The sequence below is a fragment of the Melampsora larici-populina genome (genome assembly GCF_000204055.1).
Source record: "Melampsora larici-populina 98AG31 unplaced genomic scaffold MELLAscaffold_5, whole genome shotgun sequence".
Classification (NCBI taxonomy): Eukaryota; Fungi; Basidiomycota; class Pucciniomycetes; order Pucciniales; family Melampsoraceae; genus Melampsora; species Melampsora laricis-populina.
In genome coordinates, this window is record NW_006768769.1 from 1,680,496 (window position 1) to 1,703,882 (window position 23,387).

General features: G+C 41.5%; 4 protein-coding genes across 4 annotated transcripts; 2 read left to right on the plus strand and 2 right to left on the minus strand.

The window, feature by feature from the left end:
* Positions 1 to 3,912: 3,912 nt before the first annotated feature.
* On the minus strand, positions 3,913 to 5,390 carry MELLADRAFT_93581 (uncharacterized protein; the record flags this gene model as incomplete). Its single annotated transcript, XM_007406106.1, has 6 exons — positions 3,913 to 4,076; positions 4,142 to 4,289; positions 4,358 to 4,543; positions 4,621 to 4,779; positions 4,858 to 5,256; positions 5,319 to 5,390. 6 exons carry the CDS (start codon positions 5,388 to 5,390, stop codon positions 3,913 to 3,915), a joined length of 1,128 nt encoding a protein of 375 aa, XP_007406168.1.
* A 1,361-nt stretch (positions 5,391 to 6,751) lies between these two features.
* MELLADRAFT_115476 (uncharacterized protein) lies at positions 6,752 to 9,118 on the minus strand (the record flags this gene model as incomplete). Its single annotated transcript, XM_007406105.1, has 7 exons — positions 6,752 to 7,098; positions 7,166 to 7,313; positions 7,378 to 7,563; positions 7,631 to 7,828; positions 7,906 to 8,316; positions 8,375 to 8,466; positions 8,957 to 9,118. 6 exons carry the CDS (start codon positions 8,444 to 8,446, stop codon positions 6,935 to 6,937), a joined length of 1,179 nt encoding a protein of 392 aa, XP_007406167.1.
* Positions 9,119 to 10,564: 1,446 nt separating this feature from the next.
* MELLADRAFT_29830 (uncharacterized protein) lies at positions 10,565 to 11,049 on the plus strand (the record flags this gene model as incomplete). The annotated part of the gene is made up of 3 exons (XM_007405959.1): positions 10,565 to 10,693; positions 10,761 to 10,887; positions 10,979 to 11,049. Coding segments are annotated over 3 exons (327 nt in total), but the record flags the coding sequence as incomplete, so codon positions are not given.
* Positions 11,050 to 14,078: 3,029 nt separating this feature from the next.
* Positions 14,079 to 14,384, plus strand: MELLADRAFT_124262 (uncharacterized protein; the record flags this gene model as incomplete). Its single annotated transcript, XM_007405960.1, has 1 exon — positions 14,079 to 14,384. The coding sequence occupies one exon, from the start codon at positions 14,079 to 14,081 to the stop codon at positions 14,382 to 14,384; it is 306 nt and encodes a 101-aa protein (XP_007406022.1).
* Positions 14,385 to 23,387: the final 9,003 nt, after the last annotated feature.

Sequence of the window (23,387 nt, forward strand, 5' to 3'; positions counted from 1 at the left end):
GCTCTTCGGTGTGATTTCAGCAATAGAGATCAGCATTAGGAACGGTAGTAAACGAATCTTCATTTACACTGACAGTCATCTTGTATTTGACCTTTTCAGTTCACATTGCCCTAATAGAATTGTTAGACCTCTATTCAGGCACGCGGTTAATTGCTTATTGGAAGCGAAAGCTGATTTAAAAGTTATGCACATCTCAAAGAATTTCAATAAGAAAGCCGACGAATTATCTCGCCAACACTCAATCCTATCCGAAAAAGATTCAGATAATTTATGTCATAAAATCGATGCGATTTCATCCTTACACTTCTTTCTTAATTCATCTCTTCTATCCGGAGGGAAAGATTCTAACCTTTTCACTTACAATTCTCCTGTTATTCCATGGGCAGATCAAAGCAGAAGAATGATGCTCTAAAAAACATCACATTAGTCGAATTACGAGCGTTATCAAAGCAAGATAAACGCCAAACAGTCTGCAAATCTTCTCTTATCAAATACATGTGTGGTTTTAAAAGTTTCTCAAAATTCTGTGTCCAATTTCATCAGCCGTTTATCCCAAATGTACAAAACTTATGTGATTATGTCTCTTATACAAGTCGAAAGATCTCGCCAAGATCGGTTCAAGCCTATTTAGTTGGGATCGGTCATATCTTCAATTTAAATTTTCCTTCTGTCCTTTGCGAAACGAGACATCAAGATGTTAGAGGAGTGATGAAACATTGCTTGATGGAGTTTTCAGAACCGGTGTTAAGAAAACGGCCACTCACAGTGGATCAACTAGAACTAGTGGTATCAAAGTCATCTTCCTCTTTTGACGAAAAACTCTTCCTAGCGTTATTGGGTGTTGGTTTCGCGGGTCTTCACAGATTAGGAGAACTGACTATACCTGATTCAGACAATTTATTTGACGCTAGAAAACTTATCCTTTGGTCTTCGGTAAAATTCTCAAAATGCGGCCAATTTGTTCAATATGATCTTCCTTATTCAAAATCCGACTCAAAATTTCTAGGTTCTCAAATTGTGTTCAGAAAGTTTGTGAACACGACAGCATGTCCAATTCGTCTATTAAAATCTTATCTACGCGCCAGGGATACGAATTTCATCTCTTCAACGGCTTTATTTTTAACTTCAAAAGGCAATTACCCGACTTGTTCATGGTTCCTCAGCCGCTTCTATTCTTTTTTCGACAAAAGTTTTTCAGGACACTCTCTACGTTCCGGCGGTGCAACAGCGTTAGCACAGGCGGGGTTTTCGATGGATGACATAAAAAGCGCCGGGCGTTGGTCATCCGACGCTTTTCTAATTTATGTTCGTGGCCATGTTGCGTTACGCTTACCCGGTAGAAACAACCATATAATCGGGCATTCATCGCACATTGGAGCCAAAGTTTCCTTTTCGTAATAATTTGTGAGTCAGTAGAAAATTGTTTGGACTGGTCTATGGTTTTATACCTGGTCCTGTGTCGGTCAATGGTTGCATTCAACCTTTTTATTCATGTTCGAGCCGGATCTGAGGCTTTATGCCTGATTCCTTTCTTGAGTTTTCTTAGGCTTTAGGCCGGTTTTGGGTGCTATCAAAAGCTTGTCATGATATTGAAAGCTGACTTTGCTGTTTTGTTTATTTTGATTTTTTTCGTTTCCCCCTCTCCTTCTTCACCACTCTTTCCATACCGGTTTTTCATAGGCGGGTCGGAGAGGGGGGTTGTTGTTCTCATGACAGGAATTTACCCCGGGCAATTCCGCCTGGGATTTTCACCCAAACACCTTTGTCTCTGACTACTTTAGTATTTTCACTAAAGTATCATAGTAAGTTTTGTGTTCCCATTTCTTGACGTTGGTAACTTGTTATTAACAGAATGGAATGGGGAAAATCGGAGCTGTAATTTTGATACCGATGAGATAGCTAACGGGTCGGATCTTTGTTTGATCATCTTCATTTTAGATGATGATGTCACAGGCTGTTTATCACTCATCGATTTTCCTTTCCATTCAGTTTACCTTCATCAAGTTCCAACAATTCTTAGTCAAGAAGAGATTAGTATTAAAAAGCTTTATCGTGTTAAGATCTATATTTTGCTGGCCCTCCCTCCCTTTGTGGTTCCCTTAGTGTTATGTTTTCGTTTTAGTAGTTTTGGTTATGGGTAGCTAAAAAAAAAAAAAAAAAAAAAACATTATTTTCCGTTTGATTTCATCTGAGTTTATTTTTTATTCTTTAATGGTAGTTTATATTTTTATCAAGAATGGCGGATATTTTTTATGGTTCTAGTTTTCGCAATTTTTTAGCAGTGATGTTTGTTATTAGGCGCGTTAGTTAGAGCATCCGCACTCGTGCGGTAAATCGAGTGCGGTAAGGTTAAATTTAACGCAACCGCGGGGTCTTTTCCGCACCGGTGAACAATTAGCCCCGCGGTAGTTAATTTTTCATCAGTTTGCGTTAGCGAATCGGTAAATCTACCGATTGGCTAACGCATGCGGTAGCACACATCACGACCTGTTCACAGCAACTACAACTCCAAAAACTCAACTCAGCCCAATCTCCAATACCAAAGTCAACAACAAACATCGTCTTTTCACCTCTCTCACCCAGTCACATGAATTGAATCAAGACCTTTTAACACCAATCGATGTTTTTACGATTGTTTTTTTTGTTTTTTTGTTCTAAAATAGGTCGTTTGAAAATCTTCAACTCGACTTCAAACCAATCGAATCAATATGAAGAATTTCAGACTTCACATATGTATAGAGATAGATGAGAAAATTGAATTCTAAAGACTAATGACTGGAAGACTTTTAAGATCAAGAGATACAAACCAAACAGTTGAAAAAAGCTGAATCAAACATTAAAAAAAGTTTGGATTGGTTCAGATTGTTCATCTTTCTTGTGTAGTTTCAAATCTTTATAATTTTCACAAGATCAATAGATGTATTCAAATATAGCCTTTGTTTTCTTAAACTTGAAATCGTACTTGAAAAATTGAATGTTACCTTACTGCATGACCACTGTGGAGCACATGCATTATCGGTAAAGTTACAAACGTTACAGTGCTACTAACACAAACGAGTGCGAAATTTGGCTGAGTTAAGTCATTTTTTGCTTAATGTAGCGGTTGTTACCGCACGTGACCAAGTTAACAACCGCAAACGAGTGCGGATGCTCTTAGTTATTTTGTTATGTCCGCTGGCCACCCCGTAGGGGGGTTGTTGTTCTCATGACAGGAATTTACCCCGGGCAATTCCGCCTGGGATTTTCACCCAAACACCTTTGTCTCTGACTACTTTAGTATTTTCACTAAAGTATCATAGTAAGTTTCGTGTTCCCATTTCTGGAAGATAGAAAACGTAAGGTTTTCAGTGGTTGTGATAGAAGTCAGGTACCTGTACACTTCAGGGAAACTAGGCAGCCCTTGCATTACCAAGGACCAAGGATAGTTGAGCATGAAACATATAAGCAAAACAGGGATCTGTTGAGAAATAAAGAAGAACAGACAGACATGGTCCAGCGGAAGATATGTCGCGATTTTGTTGTCTAGGGTTTTTGCTCGATGCTTTGCTAAGTAAAAGTAGCTACCTGTTGAAGATCAAAACAAGTTTGCATGATCTCAAAATGGTCTCATTCATGCAGACTTATGGGAAGATGACTTGGCGTCTGTGTAGAAGATGCAGAATTCGAAGTAACGTAGGCCCTCGATGGAACAAGGCACAAAGTCAATTGTATGAGGCCATTTGTTTTTCAAAGCACTGTATTTGGGTACGGCGACGACTCTATGTAGACTCATATTTTGCAGCACCTGGAAGCAACATTACAAAAAAACCCTTTGTGGGTGTGCTATCACATACGAAACTTGTAACCTTTACAACTGTGATGAAGATACAACGATAAAGAGGAGCGCCAGGCAGGTATGAGACCGACTACACGTTAGACGAGCTGAGCGGCAATTTTTCCACGGACAGATTCAGAGATCGCCTTTTCCACTTGAGAAGCAGTAGCGTCAATAAAGATCCGAATTCTACCATCTGGTAGAATTTCTGCTTGAACTAGATCAAGCGTGGGGACGAGCCACGTGGCACCGCAATGAGAGACTAGAGTGAAGCAAGTAACTTGATCAGTTTATGAGGCCAGCTAGAAACTGGTCTGGTAAGCTCACTTTTGTCATGAGAATGGGAAGTCGAAACGGCAATGGTCTTTCCACCAGCAGCAACACCAGCTTGAATGCCAAATGGCGAATCCTCAACCACAAGGCAGTTCTTGGGCTCAAAGCCCAACGTTTCGGCGGCGAGAATGAAAGGATCCGGCTAAGAACGATTGAGTGACATTGTTTAGTTCTTGAAGGGCTGATTGCGGTAAAAAGAAAATCACTGACAAAAGGCTTTCCCCGCTTCAAGCGTGGGTCGTCAGCAGTGACCGTCACTTTTGGCAAGCTGATACCAACCCGTTGGAGGGCACCATGACAGTGAGTAACGGCAGCGGAAGTTGCAATGGCAAACCGATCGACCGGAAGCGAGTCGGTCAACTTGCGCACTCCTGGGAGGATTCTCACGGAGCGATCCTGTAACAAAGACAGTGCTTGGTGTGATCAGTAAGGCTGAGCGATTGAATGACAGCTTGTGATGTGTTGCAACTTACAACAAGGTCGGAGACATCAATCTCAAGCTCGCTGTCAGATATCTCATCCTCAAACACTTCTTCCGCAGCCGAGGCGTCGAGAGCAGATGACTCCTTCTCAGCACTGTTGACCTCTGGCGCGGTCTTGTCCGTAGTGCTTAGAGCCTTGATCCCCATGGCCTAAAAGGGGAGCATAGGGAATGTTTTGTTGAGTGAATAGCTTAGATCAACAAACGTCAGAGGGAGTGCAAAGCTTACTGCCATTCGCGAGGCAACTCCTTCGGCAGTAATACTGTTCGAGAGATTTGACTTGCGACGGGGCTTGTTTGCGTCACCTGGTTCACCGTTTGCAACGAAAGAGGCGGCACGTGAAGCGCGTTTGCTGGATGCGGCGCTGGATCGGCGAGATTTCACTTCGACTCCGTATTCGTCTGCTTGACGCAAAATTTCGATCTCGAATTCTTTAACATGGGGTTGCATGTCGGCATCCGACATCTTTCGAAGATGAGGGTAAAGATCCTTCAAGTTGTCCATTACACGACGACCATGAGTTTCTTCAATAACTTCATCGGGATCCCTTTGGATTTTTTTGGCCACAGCCGCCCATGCAGACTCGATGGCAGGGATGGAGTCTACCAAGGTACCGTCCATATCGAACTGAAAATGACATTGGTTGTTAGGAAATCTCGAATTTGTGTAATCGAAATATAGTAGCTTACCAACACGGCATCAACGATAAATTCCGCTTTGTTGTGGGCGGAGTATGAGGCACATAGATTGAGTTCGGCCATGTTTTTAGTGTGGAACGGAGTTAAGAGAAAGAGGAACGTTGATAAAGGCGCTATGTTCTAATCAATGTTGAGCAGGGACAGATGAAGTAGCAGAGCTTAAAAGGCAGTCGTGTAAGGTGGGTTTGCAAAATGTGGTGGTAGCAAACGAGCGGTAAGGGCTACGATAAGAGACGGATTTATAGGTAATAACATCTCTGGCGCGAAGTCTCACAAGCTGGAAGTTTGATGACGAGGAGGCGATTTAGCTCGCCCAAAGAAACCTCAGTATATTTATCTGTCGCACTAGTAACGGGTCTCGAGTGGGCAAATACCGGGAGCGGTTACCATTGCTTTCGTGTAATGATAAAGACACGAATGTTGTTGCGATAGAAACGAGGAGCATCAAGAAGGGATTTCATCAGGAAACAACTAGCTCTTCAGTGACGTACTAGTTCCTCCGAGAAAGGTCGGAATTCATGGTCCTCCGACGTCAAGCAGGGATTTAGTCCAAGCTCGAAACAGTTGTTAACAAAGATAATTGAAAATGTATCTTCTTAGACCATAGATGTATGGTTAAGGAGCCAATAACCAATATCCACTCTCGATTCATGAGGAACCTGGTGAATGCGTGCAAGTAGGAGACGTATCTGACCTATAACCTTGAAGATACCGAAACAGGATTGTCAGATATGATGTCAGCTTGGCTTGCTGATTCACCGATGTTTTGGGTAGGTTTTCTTGTTACATTACGTACAACTCTGCAATAGCAGCTCACTATGAAGCCGCCAGTATCGTATATGTGGAATCGAACTATTTACTTAAATGGTTTCGACAAGTTTAATTGTGCAGCTCATCGTTTCATCTTTTGCTATTACATATGACCCGAGTAGGTTTCATTCATTCCACACGCATCTATGTGAATTGGACTAGCCTTTTGTTGAGCTACAGGATTGAAAAAGTTGGATTGAAATTGAAGTGAAAAAAGGTCGAATGCAACGAAGCAATATGTTGACTGATTCAACTTTCTGAAGATGGGGGATAGACAATGTGAATTTCCGCAAGGTGATCAAACAAACTGGACAGCGTTCGAAAAATCTGGTTAGTGAGACACAATTTATTCCATAGCTGCAAAATCTATAAGCCTCATGACAAAATGCAATGTAAAACGCTCGGTGATCGTAACAAACCAGTCATCAAGCACCCGTTGTGCCCTCATCGGTGGATCGGTGGAACAAACAGTCTGAAGGCCAGATCTGGCCTGCGATCTGGACAATGTTGGTATAGAGCTGGCTGTACTTCTGATGTATAGAGCCAGACAGTTGAATCATAATCTCCAGTTTGTAAAGGATGCAATGACGCGGCGAGGTGGCGCCTCAAAAAGTAAGAAAAAATCCTCATGACATTACAAAGTGGTATGATGTTGATCAGGCAAGCAGACAGAAACCCCCTGGGGTGAGCGACAGATAAGAAAATCGATCGCTACGGTACAATGATGATAGAGATGGAAACATGAGAGAGATGAAACGATGAGAAGCGCGCCAAGAAAGTATGAAAGTGTGCCAAGGTTATACCAGCTGAGCGGCAATCTTTCCACGGACAGATTCAGAAATGGCCTTCTCCACCTGGGCAGCGGTAGCGTCAATGAAGATTCGGATTCTACCATCTGATAGGATTTCTACTTGAACGAGTTCAAGGGTGGGGATGAGCCAAGTGGCACCACAATGCGAAACTAGAGTGCAAGAAATGATTTGTCAGTGAAGGTGATTGTTGAAAGATACGTAGTGGAAGGAACGCACTCTTGTCATGGGAGTGAGAGGTGGACACAGCGATAGTCTTTCCACCGGCTGCAACACCAGCTTGAATACCAAATGGCGAATCCTCGACAACGAGGCAGTTCTTGGGCTCAAAGCCCAATGTTTTAGCGGCGAGAATGAAAGGATCCGGCTAAAGGTTACATAACACGCTTTAATACTTGTGAACTGCTTATGGCTAAGCGTAAATGACTCACGAAAGGCTTGCCTCGCTCAAGGCGAGGGTCGTCAGCAGTGACCGTCACTTTGGGCAAGCTGATACCCACACGTTGGAGGGCACCATGACAGTGAGTAACGGCAGCGGAAGTTGCGATGGCAAATCGATCGGTGGGGAGCGAGTCGGTCAACTTGCGAACTCCTGGGAGGATTCTCACAGAGCGATCCTGAAAGAGAAGGCATTCAGAAGGATAAGTGAATGAAAACAGCATCTGCGAATAGGTAGGGGCTTACGACAAGGTCGGAGACGTCAATCTCAAGCTCGGTGTCAGATAGGTCGTCCTCAAACACATCTTCGGCAGCCGATGCGTTGAGAGCGGACAACTTTTTCTTGGCTAAACTTTCTGCCAGGGAGGGCTCTGTCGTAGGCTTGTCAAGGGACTTGATCGATGTGTTGGAGTTGGTGGTACTTAAAGGCTTGAGGCCCATGGCCTGGGAGTAACAGAGTAGAATGTGTGGTTAAGTGAGCAACCCAAATCAAGGGAGTTTAAAAAAAGTGTAAGGCTTACCGCCATTCGAGAGGCAACTCCATCTGCAGTGATGCTGTTCGAGAGATTCGACTTGCGGCGGGGCTTGTTTGGCTCAGCTGGGCTGGACGTCTCAGCTGGGCTGCCGACGAAAGAAGCGGAGCGCGAAGCACGCTTGCTGGATGCGGCACTCGATCGACGAGATTTCACTTCGACTCCGTATTCATCTGCTTGGCGTAAAATTTCGATCTCGAATTCTTTGACATGGGGTTGCATGTCGGCATCCGACATCTTTCGAAGATGAGGGTAAAGATCCTTCAAGTTGTCCATTACACGACGACCATGAGTTTCTTCAATAACTTCATCGGGATCCCTTTGGATTTTTTTGGCCACAGCTGCCCATGCAGACTCGATGGCAGGGATAGAGTCTACCAAAGTTCCATCCATATCGAACTGCAAAGGATACAAGATGTTAATAAAATCCCAAACAGAGGTAGAGGTGATCGCTAACCAAAACAGCATCGACGATGAATTCCGCTTTGTTGTGGGCGGAGTATGAAGCGCAGAGATTAAGTTCAGCCATGTTAGTATGAGGCGGATAAGCTAGAGTTCACGAAAAAAGGGTGGGTGGAGGTGGTGTTAATGTGTTGATCGAAGGTGAGCAGGGACAGATAAAGTGATAACGTTGCCGAGCTCTCGTTTAGGTGAGTGTTGTCTTGGTCAAAAGATGTAGAGGCAAATGTTAAGCTGGTGAAGGGATGTTTGTTTCTGGTGTGGGATGGAGACAGCAGTTAAGGCACGAGAAAAGCCGCCTTTAATAGGAGATTTCATTTCTGGAACACACCCAAGCCCGAAGCTTGGTAGTGGGCGGTGTGGCTCGGTCAAAGACCTGGCCAAGTTTAAAATTCCACATGGCCTGATCACATCTATTACATCACGGAACCATAGATGGCGGATGGACTATTGCGAGCTCACGGGCGCGCCGTGAAGAAGGGGGGTGGGAGGGTGGTTGAAGCTGGTTGAAGATTGGAGTCGACTCCCGGCATCAAGTCAAATTGAAACAAAAACGGTTCAGCAGGATTCAGCACGTCACCTAATCTTTTCAAACCGGTCTGGATCCCATCCGAATATTTCCTTCTCGCTTGTAACGAAAGATAGTCGCCATTCAGCTCAGCTAGTCTAGACCTGCGCCTTAGCTCGAAACTCTGCCGAATCCTCGTGTACCCTGTGGTGCTAGAGAAAATCCTGAAACTCGTTGGGCGGTTGAGCAATGGCGAGCACAAAACATTCCGATTATGTAGCTGAATGCGCTTCCAATGACGTCAGTGACCACCACATATACTTCTTATTATCCCCTAATGACGGGGACACGTCCTAGCACTCACTGACCGAGCTGTCATCACGATGACTCTTTCCACGCGTATGCAGCTTGCCCTGCACAAAGAAGCAGCCGGTATCTTGCAAGAATAGTAATCGATATCTATATGGAGATGATATTTAGAACGAGCTTTCCGTTGGCAGCTATGACAAAATGGAGATGTTGAAGAGTAATAGGTGTTTGAAGACCAGCATTGATGATGAAGAGAATTTACCCTAATGAACGAAATGACACCATGCTCAAGGTCCAACGTGGCAATTCATCCGTCACCCTAGTTATTTATATCGACATGGACTCACTGTCTCCGTTTACTCATAGCCGCCATGCTTCCCTAAAGGCAGTGACTGAAGAGACTCCTCCGGCTGACCTGTCCCTAAGAACAGACCAATCAAGTTTCTATCCAGTGCTGTTAGTCGCCGTCAGCAAAAACAACCAATAAATCCTCACACCATATCAGTAATGCCTGATCATCATGCAGCCATTCAGAGCCTCAGCCTCTGGCATTATTCCCAGAGGGCGGCGAGATTTGACGCGGTGATTAGGATCCGCGGTGACCAATCCATGTTCACACGGGCGGCGTAGACCCTTGCGTGCCGAAGACGCACTTGTCCGCACTTTTTTTCTTTCAAAAAAAGTGCCTTTGGTTACATTTATTAACACTATCTAAAACGTTCTTGTAACAAGTGGAGACTTATTTGAGCTTAGAAAGGGGGCCATCTAGTCCGGACAATGAGTTTCGCTTTCTTTAGGATGTAGTTGATTCTTTCTTTTTTTTGGGACCTTCTGTCCTGTCGTCTTAAATTTTTAAAAGCTGTCCTACCCTTGTGGATGTTAGGAGAAGTTTTTTTGGACTTGATCTGTGTCTATTTAGCACACCCGCAAGAAAATGGTGAACCATTAAAATTTCTCACCTTTGTGCAAGCACCTGCAAGCACGCCCAATCAAGTAATTCAGCCATTATTCAGGGGAAGTCAAAGTCATAATATAGCAACTACAAACTTGTGGTCTCCTCAGAGCTGAGCAGGCATTTCATACGCCCAGCTTTGGGATGATCCCGGAGCGGGGCCACTGTGGCAGCCCGCTGTACCCCGTGAGGCGGAAGCCCCGTCAGCCCGCGCGGAGCCGCTTGAACGTTGGGTTGCGGCTTCAAGTCTACCCCGCCTTAAATTTCTATCCAGACAACACCATTCGAACATCAATTTACCCACGAACTTGACATCCGGAACAAACATGGTACACTCCCAACAACAGCCTTCCACCAGTGGAACTCGTCCTATTCCAAACTATGGTGCAACAGCTTCGAGTAGTCAAGCCACTCCTAAACCAAAACCAATCATCAATGGATCCAAAATCGAACCTAAAGTATGGTTTGCAAATGAACGTACTTGGCTTAATTGGTGTCGAACTGGACTTTTACTTGGAACTTTTGGAATCGCACTGGTCAACTGCTCAGTGAGAACTTCAATCACTGAGATGGATACCCTCACTAGAAAGGACATCTGATCTCGTTGTCAATTAGCCTTCCACTGGTGCTCGTCTTCTAGGTGTGGTATATACTGCGATCGCGGTGGCAACAATAAGTTATGGATGGATAGTTTACCAGAAACGAATTCGAATGATTAAAGATAAATTCCCAGGCCATTTTGGTACGCCATCGTTTGTTGCGCTTCACGAGAAGTGATCTGTCAACGTAGGCTTATCGTTGTTTCCTGAATGTCGTGATGTGTTTTTTTGTAGACGAACTGTTAGCACCAGTCTTCATTGCATGTGCTCTCTTTCTGGCTATCTTGTTGAATTTTGTCTTTCGAGCAGTTGACCGGTAAGTCTTAATTTAATGACTACCTCTTATCCCCAACAAAATCTTCACATCTAGTAAATCTGATTTATTGACTTCCATGAATCATTTTTTTACAAAAAGGGAAAGACACCGTGAAGGTGGTGACGTTCCCAAAGCACCTTGGATTGCCGCTCCTGCGGGATACTATTCACAAGCATGACATGTGTTCGAGTTCTCCTCATCTGAATTTTCATCAAGCGCCCTCATTTTGTCTAACTGTTTATCATTGTAATGCATTTCATTGGATCTAATTAAGTCATTTGTTTCTTCATCATTGTTTTGTGTATCTGGAGTAAGTTTGATCTCAATTTGTTTTTGCTTAATGTCACTTGCTTCACCCCATGCAACATCTTATTATGATCTTGCAGCTCATAATTGTCATCATTATCGGGAGCCCGTTTTGCTAAACTTGAGGAGTTATGAATTCTATTGTTAGCTGGACATTTCAAAGCTCTGTACGAACGAATGACTTGCAACATGGTCATGGAAGTACTGTCAAACTATTCACACCTCGTTCAATTCGACTGAGTGTTCAGGAACGAGTGAAAGATTTTCGAGAATCTTTCAAGGGCATATCTGTTGTCTAGCCAGTGATCTCAGTAGAATAAAGTAGTTAGATAAGTTGACCAAAACACGAAGGGTGAGATGAGCACGTAGAGTATGCTAGGTCTCTTGGAGATTGAAAAACTATCACCAGCGCGCTCTGGCCATGAGTGGGCAATCATTCAAGGATCTTATGGCTTACTGGGATGTTACAGCCCTTTGCATGATTGATGACTTTGGAGAAAAAAAAACCTTGAGTTTCAACAAAAAAAACCTCGAGTTTTTTGAAAAAGTGACCGAGTTTTTGGAAAACCTACTGAGTTTTTCAAAAACTCATTAACTTTTGAAAATTTTAAGAAAAACGCATTGACTTTCTCAAAAACTCGGTAGTTTTTTGAAAAAACTCAGTCACTTTTTGAAAAAACTCAAGGTTTTTTTGTTGAAAACTCAAGGTCTTTTTTTCTTCAAAGTCATCAATCATGCAAAGGGCTGTAGTGAATACAATTATACCAACGAGTAAATTCAAGTACATCTTTACCACTGATATGGGCACAGATATGAATATAACGGTACACCTATTGTGTGGGGTCTTGCACATCTAGGGGGTCAAAACAGGTTAAAACACAATATGTACACCAAACTGATACCTTGAGCTGTCTTCCAGAAGATCTAGAAGTCAAATCCTACTACTTTCATATAAAGATGTCTTTGCTCAGTAGTCTCAGATAAGTCAGTCAAATTTCCCGACTACAAAATTTTCTTCCTACTTCAGCTGCTCTCATTCCAATGTTTGAACGCTCTACATATCTTGTATATTGTGTTTACAATTTATCCATCAGCCTTACATGAGTTCGTCGATAGATACTCAACTGATCTTGAATGTCTATACCCCTCAGATGGAAGTTTTGAAGAAGTTGAAATTGTACAGTCGTTTAAGAAATGCTTGCCCGGGGAATCAGTCTGGTTCGAATTTGGCACGGTTGTTGTGTTTACCCTTTGGCAAAACGAGTCCGCTCCCTCATTTCACCAGCAAGGGCACCAGCGAGCGAGGGACTTAGTTAAGTTTGCGTGCAGTCGCATTATGTACATACACATTGCGATGGAACAAAACAGAATGTTCAAGCTCTGTCTTGTCGTCTTCCGTCGTCTCCCGTAGAGACTGATTGTAAGACTACTCTGCGTGTCAAAGACTTGGTGCGCTGGAGATGGCAAAATACAGCATAAACAGTCATGGACATCAGGTCTCACGAGTCGACTAAGTTTTATCATGTTTCCAGGGTTATTTAAGGTGAACGGCTAACGATATTATCCTAAACATTGTCACTAAGATGAATAAAGCAGAGTACGGCAAGACCATGGGATTGGCTTGAATAAACTTGTAAGTCCCTCACCCCTCGTGAGGCCTTGCTTGAGGAGTGAGGTGCCTATTCGACTCCTTGATATAGCTTGTGACTTTGTTGGCATGATGAACGGCCCACGGAGTCGGTTTGAGAAACATCACTATCCTTAAGCTGGAGCTTACATAGAGGGTTTTATAACCAACTAGGTTGATGAAGAAATCAGTTCTGGAAGAAGTTTGCAAGAGAAAGGATACCAAATTCTGATATAAATTCGCTCAGTATCATGTTATGAACCATCCAACATCAGTTCCCAACTTGATAATTGTCCTTCCCAAATCAAAACAGCTTCAAAGCTATTCAAATATCTTATAAATCATTGACGTTCGTTTTTGTCATTCACTAAGCTTGAAGGTTTGTGATTCCATATCGGCTTTATTTTGATCTACTCATCTTGCAAGTAGACTTCATGTCTAAGACCACAGATCCATCAACAACAAATCCCGATCATAATCTACCTTTTCACCAACAGTTGACTCAGCCAATCAACCAAAAACTAAACCAACCTCCTTGCACACCCGCTCCCAAACGCAGTCCGTGAGTAATCATCCCATTTTCTTGAAGTTTACCCTTGATCAAAAACTAAAGTCTGTCAATGCACAATGATTGTGTCAAGGTTTAGAATCTGATTTCCTCCTGTGCTACCAGAATTATTTGACGAGTCAATTGATATTTGATTTTTTTTGGTCAGTCATCTTGAAACAAAATTACGGTACTCAAAGCTGTGCATAGTTTTGTGTGTATAGTTTTTTTGGCCCGAATATACTTTTTTTTGCAACTATACACGACCTGGGAAAAGCATATTTTGGTTGAAGTTTAGCCACCAGCATCTGATCAACAAACACAGATATACATATGGGGAGCTCAAAGCAATGTAGTTTTTTTGCCCAAATATACTTTTTTTCCCCGCCAAAAAAAAAAGTATATTTGGGCAAAAAAAACTATACACACAAAACTATACACAGCTTTGAGTACCGTAATTTCACACAAATTTGATCAACAATAACTAATCAAATTGGATTACCCTATATATACTCAGTTTGATATCACATCATCACCAATGATCGGAATCCAATTGCGAAAAATTGTTCTACTCAGCTTGATCTTAAGCATTTCAATTATACCAATTATTTGTACAATTATGGAGGATGGAGAAGATATTGGGGGCTTCACAAGGTTTAGTAGATCACGTACTTTGCTTGAAGGTGATGAGGACGGCGGGCGTGGTGCCAGTGAGGATGGAGCCAAGTGTAAACAACGCACCTGTACTTTGCATGCTACATGTAGAGCCCTCGGACTCGGACTCGGGTGTGGTAGTTGTGGTCCAAATGATTACTGTATTGAGGAACCCGAAGGGATATATTAGGGAACAGGCGCAGATTCCACGGCCTTGGCAAGTTGGTAGTACATACTAAGTTATGGTTGTTTTCCTCGGGAATTAGTCTCTTTGGTTTTTAGATACCATGTATCTTGGTTGTACGCGTAACGGCCACAGAGGCAGCTTTTTTGATTAACCTAACTAAGAAAACTTGAGGAATCAGACTGACTACATGATGACAAAGATTTGTGAAAAAAGGCGGAATTCTGTGGGCGGCCTTTGCAACATGTTTGACCCCTTTACAACATTTTAAAACAATACCACTAAAATATCTTGAGATTAATTAAAAAAGAGAGATTGAGAGTTATAAGTTGTAGGGTTGGGAAAAATTTTGACCAACCGGTTTGCAAAACCCATTCAGCCGTAGTTCAATGATTTAAAAATGCTTTCAAGATGGCTAGAAAGCAATATCAAAGCCACCCTTAACCAACCAAAACTTCTATCAATCTTTTTGCTTTGCAAAAATTAGAAATCGGTACGAGTATTGATGGATGGGAATGGGTCGAAGAAAGACGGATCGGATAATGTGGTATACGGGTCACAGCAACCTCATTCTCTTCTCAGACGATGTTCATCATCAATAACTATCAAAAAAGATTGATTTGAACCAATGATGTCAGAGGAAGAGAATGGACGTCTAGGAGTTATGCTGCTGAAGCAAGTTCCCTAGTTCCCCAACAAAGAAATTCAAAGAAAATATCTTATTCTTAGAATTCCATCTCATCACATTATCATTATCCTGATTCCAGTTTTTCTCTACATTCACATAAAAGAAAAATATTTCAGCGATAACATTTTTCATTTACCTCCCACCCGCCCAAGCAGTATAGTATCAGTTTATGTATAGAAAAGAATTAATTATCAAAAAGTTGTGCGCAGATATTATTATGAGTTCAAATGACTTTTTTATATTTTTGTACAATAGCGGGGCTGGTGCGTCAAACGCAAAAACCACCCACAAAACTCTGTCATCATTCTTAGGTCTTCTTGATCAGTCCGGGGGTTTTTTCTCTTTCGTCATGCTTTGTTAGGTTTGCTAATCAAGCACGCCACTGTGGCCGTATAGCGTGAACCACGATACACAAGTATCTAGATCCAAAAAAAAAAGACCCATTCCACACACCAGTACAAAGTGTTTCTTGCACTACACCAAATGACATCTTTACCCAGGGGTATAGAAAAGTAGTGTGGGCATAGAAAACTATGGGTGAAGTGCTTTTCTATACCCATAGATATAGTATCCTCTATGCCTAGACAAACCATTCTGTTCTATACCCACGGATGGAAATATCCACATGACCACAAGGCCTGAATTTAAATCTAGACTCGAAGCCCTTCTTGAGTCTTGTCCAATGGGAAAGCATGTTCCATCAGTCATATTGTGCGCATGTAAAAGGTGTCTGTCAATCTGTGTAAGATTGTGCATACATACTCACATACATTGCTGAACATGGTTGAGGATCTCTTTTATCAGCATAGAATTGTATTTCAGGATAAAAAAATCAAAAAACAGAAAATTGAGATTCTGCGCACTGTAGCACTGCCTTTGGGTCCCAATACATACAGCTGATTCACCGCAAAGAAAATACTCAATTTCTCAATATCAAATATCTTACATAGGTGTATCAAAAGCATTGTTTATTGGTATAGAAAACTACCCTACCAATAGTTTTCTATGCCCACGCTACTTTTCTATACCCCTGGGTAAAAATGTCAATTGTTGTAGTGTTGAGAACTCCAAACACAGCCCCCAGCTACTAGGCTCTGGCAGGCCAGAGATTACCATGGCTTCATGAAAGATTCATGAAAGATTCAGAAAGATTTCAAAATGACTTCAACATAATATCATGTGGGGCCATCTGCCTGTCAGACCACCAAAATTCTGATGTCATCATATGACATCATAAATCTCTACACACCTGCTCCTGTATTCACAGATCAAGAATATATAGTCTATTAAACTTTATCATGTAAATTGACTGAGTTATTGAGGTTTGAAAAAAAATCACGGATAAAAAATACTATTTTTGTAGTATACATAAGACTGGAGTCTTGGATATCTTAAATCTTTATCAATATACATATAAAATAAATTTTATATTCCACTGTACAATACACTTTTCTACATTTTTTATTTTTGCAGCCTTTGTCCAAAAGGCATATTTCTATATATAATTGTGAATTCTACATGAGCAGTCCAATATTTCCTTGATTTGTTGATTGTAGGAAGGATATGAATAAATTGATGGCAGAAACTTTTGGAAATCATTATTTACATTCATATCAGTCTATTTGAGCCTAATTTGGGCCCTGCATTTCATCACAATTTGCCTCAAGGTCAAAGAACTTCAGAAAATCCAACTTCTGTATATAATCCACAATTACATATAGAAATACTGCCCATAGACAAAGGCTTTAGGGAACAGAAATGTGGAGAAACATAATGCAGAAAATCAAGAAAATATGGCTGTTGTTCCTGGTGTTGTGAGCTTCAATCTGAGTATTTTTTTGTATTTTTAGAGTGCATATTGTTGAACGTACTAACAAAAAACCCCGTATTCATCAGATGTATACCTGTAACAGATGCTGAAATTTGGTTCCTCAGATTGGAGAGGACAATTTGAATTCTACAAATGCTCATAAAATTCACAATTCTTGGTCAAAAGACTTCTCTCTCTAAATGTCTTAATAATGATTCAAGGCTTCATTTTCTCTCACAAGGCAGCTATAGTAACTTTGAAATATCTTCTTCAAAGCCACATAGATTCTTCGCAAAGCTGGACACAGCCCCATCACCTCAATGAAAGATCTGGAGACAAAGTTCAGCTTTCTAATGAACCAATAATCGAGTGTTTTCCTTGCCAATTGCAAAAGTTATGAGCATTTGTAGATTCAAATTGTCCTCTCCAATCTGAGGAACCAAATTTCAGCATCTGTTACAGGTATACATCTGATGAATATGGGTTTTTTTGTTAGTACGTTCAACAATATGCACTCTAAAAATACAAAAAAATACTCAGATTGAAGCTCTCAACACCAGGAACAACAACCATATTTTTTTGTATTTTTTGCCCTCCTCCTGACCGCCCAATATTTTTGTATATCAATATTTGTGTTTTCTGCCCAGAAAACATTATATTCTTTGTAGTGTGAGTAAAGTGGATTGGTTTGTACCTGATTTTCCTTTGTGGATTCCATTCGCTGTGGAAGACCCAAAGGTTTGACCGTATGTATATAGCCAAGGTTATTGAATCAAACTTTCCTCGAAAGGTTATCATATGAGCTAGTGTACCCTGATGCATTTCAAGATTCCACTTGGCTGCTTCTGCACCTTCCTGAAGTTCAATGTCTACATCAAATGACTGTAGATTCTTTGCACACATGGGGTTTTCTTCAAAATCAGGTTGTATCTTGTTGTTTTTTCTCTCAAGTCACAAAGCGCAGATAGTGGCACCATATAGCAATTATATAGTGGTTTAACCGTTGCGAAATTGTGAAGAGAATTTTTTGGAGGAGATAGCGGAGCCATAGCTCAGGTTGTGGACGCGCCTTTTTCAAAATCTGGCGCACCAGTGCGCAGAAATTTGACCCAAAATTTTATGAGTCAATCACGGTCAAGCAAAGATATGTCGTAAGTAAGAATCTTGCTTGTAAGTGGAGAAGGGTTTGAATAGATCATTTATTTTGCAAACATAAACAAGAAATAGCGCAACACATACAGATAAATGAGAAAAATAGAAAAAACACAGCCAATCTGATAAACTCACCTATGAGTCAATCACGGTCAAGCAAAGATATGTCGTAAGTAAGAATCTTGCTTGTAAGTGAAGAAGGGTTTGAATAGATGAGGATCAAACCCTGGTGAGACTCATAGGTACTTTAAATAGTAAAAAAAATCACAATAGACACACGGATGCTAAGAGGTAAGAGAAACTGACACAGTAAGACACAGAACACAAATCAAATAAAGAAATATATCAAATAACAAAAATATCAAATAACTAGAATTAGAATTTGATCTTATAACACTATTTCACCTTATGTGTCACATCATAACCAATAACCAACAAATTTTGCCTTGCACCCCCTGTGCGAGGGGTGTGTCGCACCCTCTCTCAAAATCTCATAATTTTTTAGTTGAGAGCCAAGGCCTAACATTTAATTTCTTCTGAATGTGTCTACGTAGATATATTTTTCTGTTCTAAACAAGTAAAATGTCTATTACAATCAGAGTATCAAGAAATTAGATCATCAGCACTCCAGGCTGCACCAGGGCTGTCCGGAATAACAATTGGATCAGTATTTTGAGGAGTACAAGCCAACTTTCTGTTCTCAAACTCTCGGAAGTCAAACAAAGAAGTGATGAATCCGCTCTCATCTATAAAAAGGCTGGGATCGAGCGGATCTATCTGTGCAAAAACTCCATCTTCAAAACTCTCTAATTCCTCTGTCATGATAAATCTATCCTCAGTGAGATCCTTGGTGACATCACATTCAGATTTGGATGAACTTTTGTATGAAGAATTGAATGACTTGATCTTGGATTTTGCCTCGGTGGTAAGGTGCATTCAGATTTGTGAAGTCATCTTCAAAGTGTTTGTCGTCATACTCTGCGACCCTTAGTTTTTGTTGCACCCATGTCCGAAAAAAGGCTTTCAACACCACCTGCGTGTGCAACAACTTGAAGAACTGCAATTGCAAGCCTCTTGAGGGGACTTTGTTGAACTGAGACTGGAAGAGCAAGCCAATAATCAATTGGGTGTGAGTCTACACAAACTATAAACAAAAAGTCAGTTGAGTCTCATAGATAAGTAGAGACTGAACTTACAATTTGTCTCCAGTTGGAATGGTGATTGTGAGTTATAATATCAAACGACTTCATCCTTTATCATGTAGCCTTCCCTTGCTGTGAATTCCCATCGGCTAGCAAGGTTACATACCATCCAGTTGATCTTAAGAAAATCGTATCGGCGAGAGGTAACAGTCGTTTTGAAAACAGGATCAAGAAAAAAAGCAACAATGTAAACGTCATCCTGAAAGACCTTCGATCGAGCGTGTAGAACACTTTTGCTGTATTGTTTGAACGGTGTGTATCGGCTGTAGACATCAATCTTCAAAAAAGCACAGTAAACGTTGAGGACCTCTTTCCAGATGTCGGAAAGAGAAGTGTGTGCATGCTCCAATCGGCCAATTGTGTCTACAACAGGCTTTAAGACTGTGATGAGAGCCTGGTTAGCGGTAAGGTGGTCATGATTGACAATGACGGCTCGGGCTTGGTGAGATATGTTCGATGAGTCAAAGGAGGGGTTATTGTTTGCTTCAAGCGCTTTCTTGAATCCTTCTTCATGTTCAGCCACACAAATGCAAACTTTTGCCATCAAAAACCACTGGGTCTCACAAGCAGTTGTCAGACCGTGTTGGACTTTGTTTGCTTCGCGCCAAGTTTCCAAGAACTCGGCCCAAAAAGTGGACTTTGTAAAAAAATTGACCAATATCTTGTTTGATGCCACAACATCTTTCATCATTTCATGAGATAGTATGTCTTTTGTGATCAGGTTGAAGACGTGTAAACAGCAGTTGATCCCAATGACATGCGGATGATCTTTTGTTATATTTTTCTGTAATAAGTATAAGTCAGATAATGAATCGAAGAGCTTGTGGACATAGAAGAGGCTTACTCGTAAGCTAATCATTGAAGTAGGAGAGTCAGTCACAACTGCACAAACTTGTGACCAATTGACACCCTTCTTATTGAGGGCCTTGTTCAATGCTGTTTGGGTGTTTGCGCTAGTATGCCGCTTAGAATGCAGATCAAGTACTTCGATAAATTCCTTGATCTCGGTACCTTTGAGAGCCAGGACAGCGTAGATGCTAGACTTCGAGCAATCAGTCCACCCATCTAGAGATATACTGAGAAAATTTTGATCCTCTAAGAGTCTAAGAACTCGAAGTTTGTTCTTTGCATGTAACATTGGGAGTATTGATTCCGAGAGAGCAAAACAGGTGGGGACTGTGTAAGAGGTAACACAAAGCTCTTGCTGATATTGAATAAAATAGGGGTTCTCAAGGAACCGGAACGGAAGATGACCGGATATGATTGCCTTGAGTAAGAGCTCATGGAGATGCTCAGTTTTCTCTTTGCACATTGTACTGAAATGATGAAGTGTGACTTGATCATCATTTTTAGGCTTCTTGAAGCCAACATTGAGCACTAAACAGCTATTGTCCAAAGGCCTCTTGGTTGTATTATCCACAGAAAGAGAAGTAGCCACTTCTGGAGGTTGGAAGGATTCCACTTTATCGGCTTCTGTGACTTGCTGAAGATAAGCTGACTTTTGCTGTACCGTCATCTTTGCACAAGTATCCTTGACGTGTTTGAATAGCTTTTGAGGTTTTCCATCAAACCATTCTTCTTTGCAGTAAGTACACTTAGCCTCACGTTGCTTGCTTTTGTCTTCTCTAATTTCTGTTGTAAGAAACCTGGTCCAGCGAGCACCGTGATTTGAGTTTGGTTGAATCCACTTTGATTTTGAGGGCTCCACCATGACAAATAGATGCTGTATTTTGAGTTGATTGTGGCACAGGTATTGATTTATCTGGGGAAAATGAATTTCTTTTCAAGGTTATGATACATATCAACCTGTTTCTGCTCCCCCCGGTGACATAGGGTTCCTCATACCCTGGAACCCCTTGCACCCTCCATTCCTGAGCATGAGGGTGCAACAGGTGCGGCGCACCGTGCGCACGCACCCATGTGCGGCTCATTCAGACTCCCGCCCCCCACCTGAGCCATAGCGCAGGCTGCGCAATGCAACAGAGGTAGGTCAAATTTTGTTATGTTGCACAGCAGTTTGGGTATTGGCACTGATGTGTGCATTACACAACATCGTAGCTTGGGAGAGCCGCGGGGATCTCTTCAGTGATGAATACAAATGAAATCACCAAGATGATCAATGGCCTCAAAGTGTGGAGCCTTATTGATGGCCTCAAAACATATCTGATCACAGGCTGTTGATGATTGAGATCACATGGCAATGCCAATGTGGGACATGTACATCTTGCATCCTTGCTATCAAGGCTAATCACATAACACAACCAAAACATACATTTTTCATTTCACTCAGACACAGTTTGAGTAAACAGTAGTCATTTGATATCTGGAGATTTGGAAAACAATAGGACATTGAGTATTTTTAGATTTACAAAACAATAGGACATTTGATATTTGGAGATTACAAATTCATTGTCATGTAAAATTAAAGGACTCATAATATTGTAAAGTGAGAACTCAAGACAATGTAAAATAATACTTGGTTTTGTGCTCATTTGATTTCTCAAAGCATCAAGAATAAAATATCATTACACTAGTTTAAGAATCTTACACAGTTCCCGTCAAATGCGTCCTCGACGTCAAGGTCACAATGCTATCTACAGTTTTGCTCGCAATTAAACCATTTTTGAACAAAATCCATGTTCAGCGTTGACTGAGGACAAGGGCTGCCGCTTACTTATGCAGTCAAAGCTTGGCCTTTGACTCCTTTGAATTGAAATCAACACCTACTGAGTGTAGGTCACATGTATGTACATACATAGTCACTAAATATTCTCCAGGCTATTGATCACTTTTATCAAACACCACTACATACCTGCCGTTCAAATGGCTGATGAAGCTCACTCAGAACCGGAACCTCTCTTGCACGGACATTCACCAGATACAACTTCCAGGATTGGAAGAAGACTTTTGCAGACTTGGTTCAGACTTGGACTTGGTGGATTGCTCAGGAGTCACGTCTGGAGTCGGATCCTCGGAAATAGGCAAGAAGTCCTTAGCAAGGACGAGCATCACATCGGCATGTAAAGAGCTCACTTGCTGTGCAGGCCCAGGGAGCATATAATCATCCATATATGATCACAAGGAAGCAATGCTACAAGAAGACCTCAGAGTTGGAACCAAACTATGAATGATAGGATGAGCCAGGTGGAGAAGGAAATGATGATATCATTTGACGAGAGTAAAGGGTGAACCAACTCATGAGCATCGCTGACAAGACCAAAACGGAGATTGAAAGGATGGTGGACTTCAAGAGTGTCAGCTTGGGCGATCAAACAGGTACCCTTAATCTTCGCAGCTGAACACTTGAGTTTGGAGACCATCTGTCAACATCATATGCATCCATTATGATCAAGCTTGGACTCGTCACGGATTGAAAGCTTCTTACTCTTGTTAACCGGAGGTAGGCATAGCAGAGATGGTGGCTACATGATGAACAAAGGCGTCAGTATGAATAAACACAACAATAAAACAACAATGAAGTGCACTGACCTGATAGAGCAGCAAAACAAATTGCTTTGATGAAAATTTGAACTCAAGCTTGAGTTGGAACTGAGTAGTTTGACTTGGAGTCCCTGATGGTAGGTGAGTATCAGGGAGAAGGAGCTGAACAAATTTGTGTAAGAGTCAAGTTACTATTGTTTGTCTCTGAGCAGAACCTGGCCTTTGTTCATGTTTCTCAAAGAGATGCTTTACAAACGCAAACAAAATTTGAACCAAATTACACACTAGATGTGACCTCGACATCGAGGACACATCCAACGGGCACTGTGTTAAGGACTATTTATTCTTCAGTTTCAACAATTTCAACAGTATAACCAAGAATCTAGATACAGCAAGCCAACTCCATCATAAGAGATCAGTTGTGTTGATGAAAGTCACACATTTTTCCTTGCTTTCAAAAAGTGTGATGGCTGCCGTTGTAGCAGCCAAAGTTTGAAAATGCCTGCTAACATCAGTCCAACTGGCACTGACAAAAATCACACCACAATCTTACACTAGCTTATCTGGTAACCTGTATAACCTAAATATATTATCTACAAAAGGATCAGCTAGATCTACTGCAGACCAAGATTCTTGCGCTGGAACAAAGTAGGTGAATTTGGAGTAATGGTAACCTATGTCCATAATTGTGAGGGTTGGTTACTCTTTTGAGTACT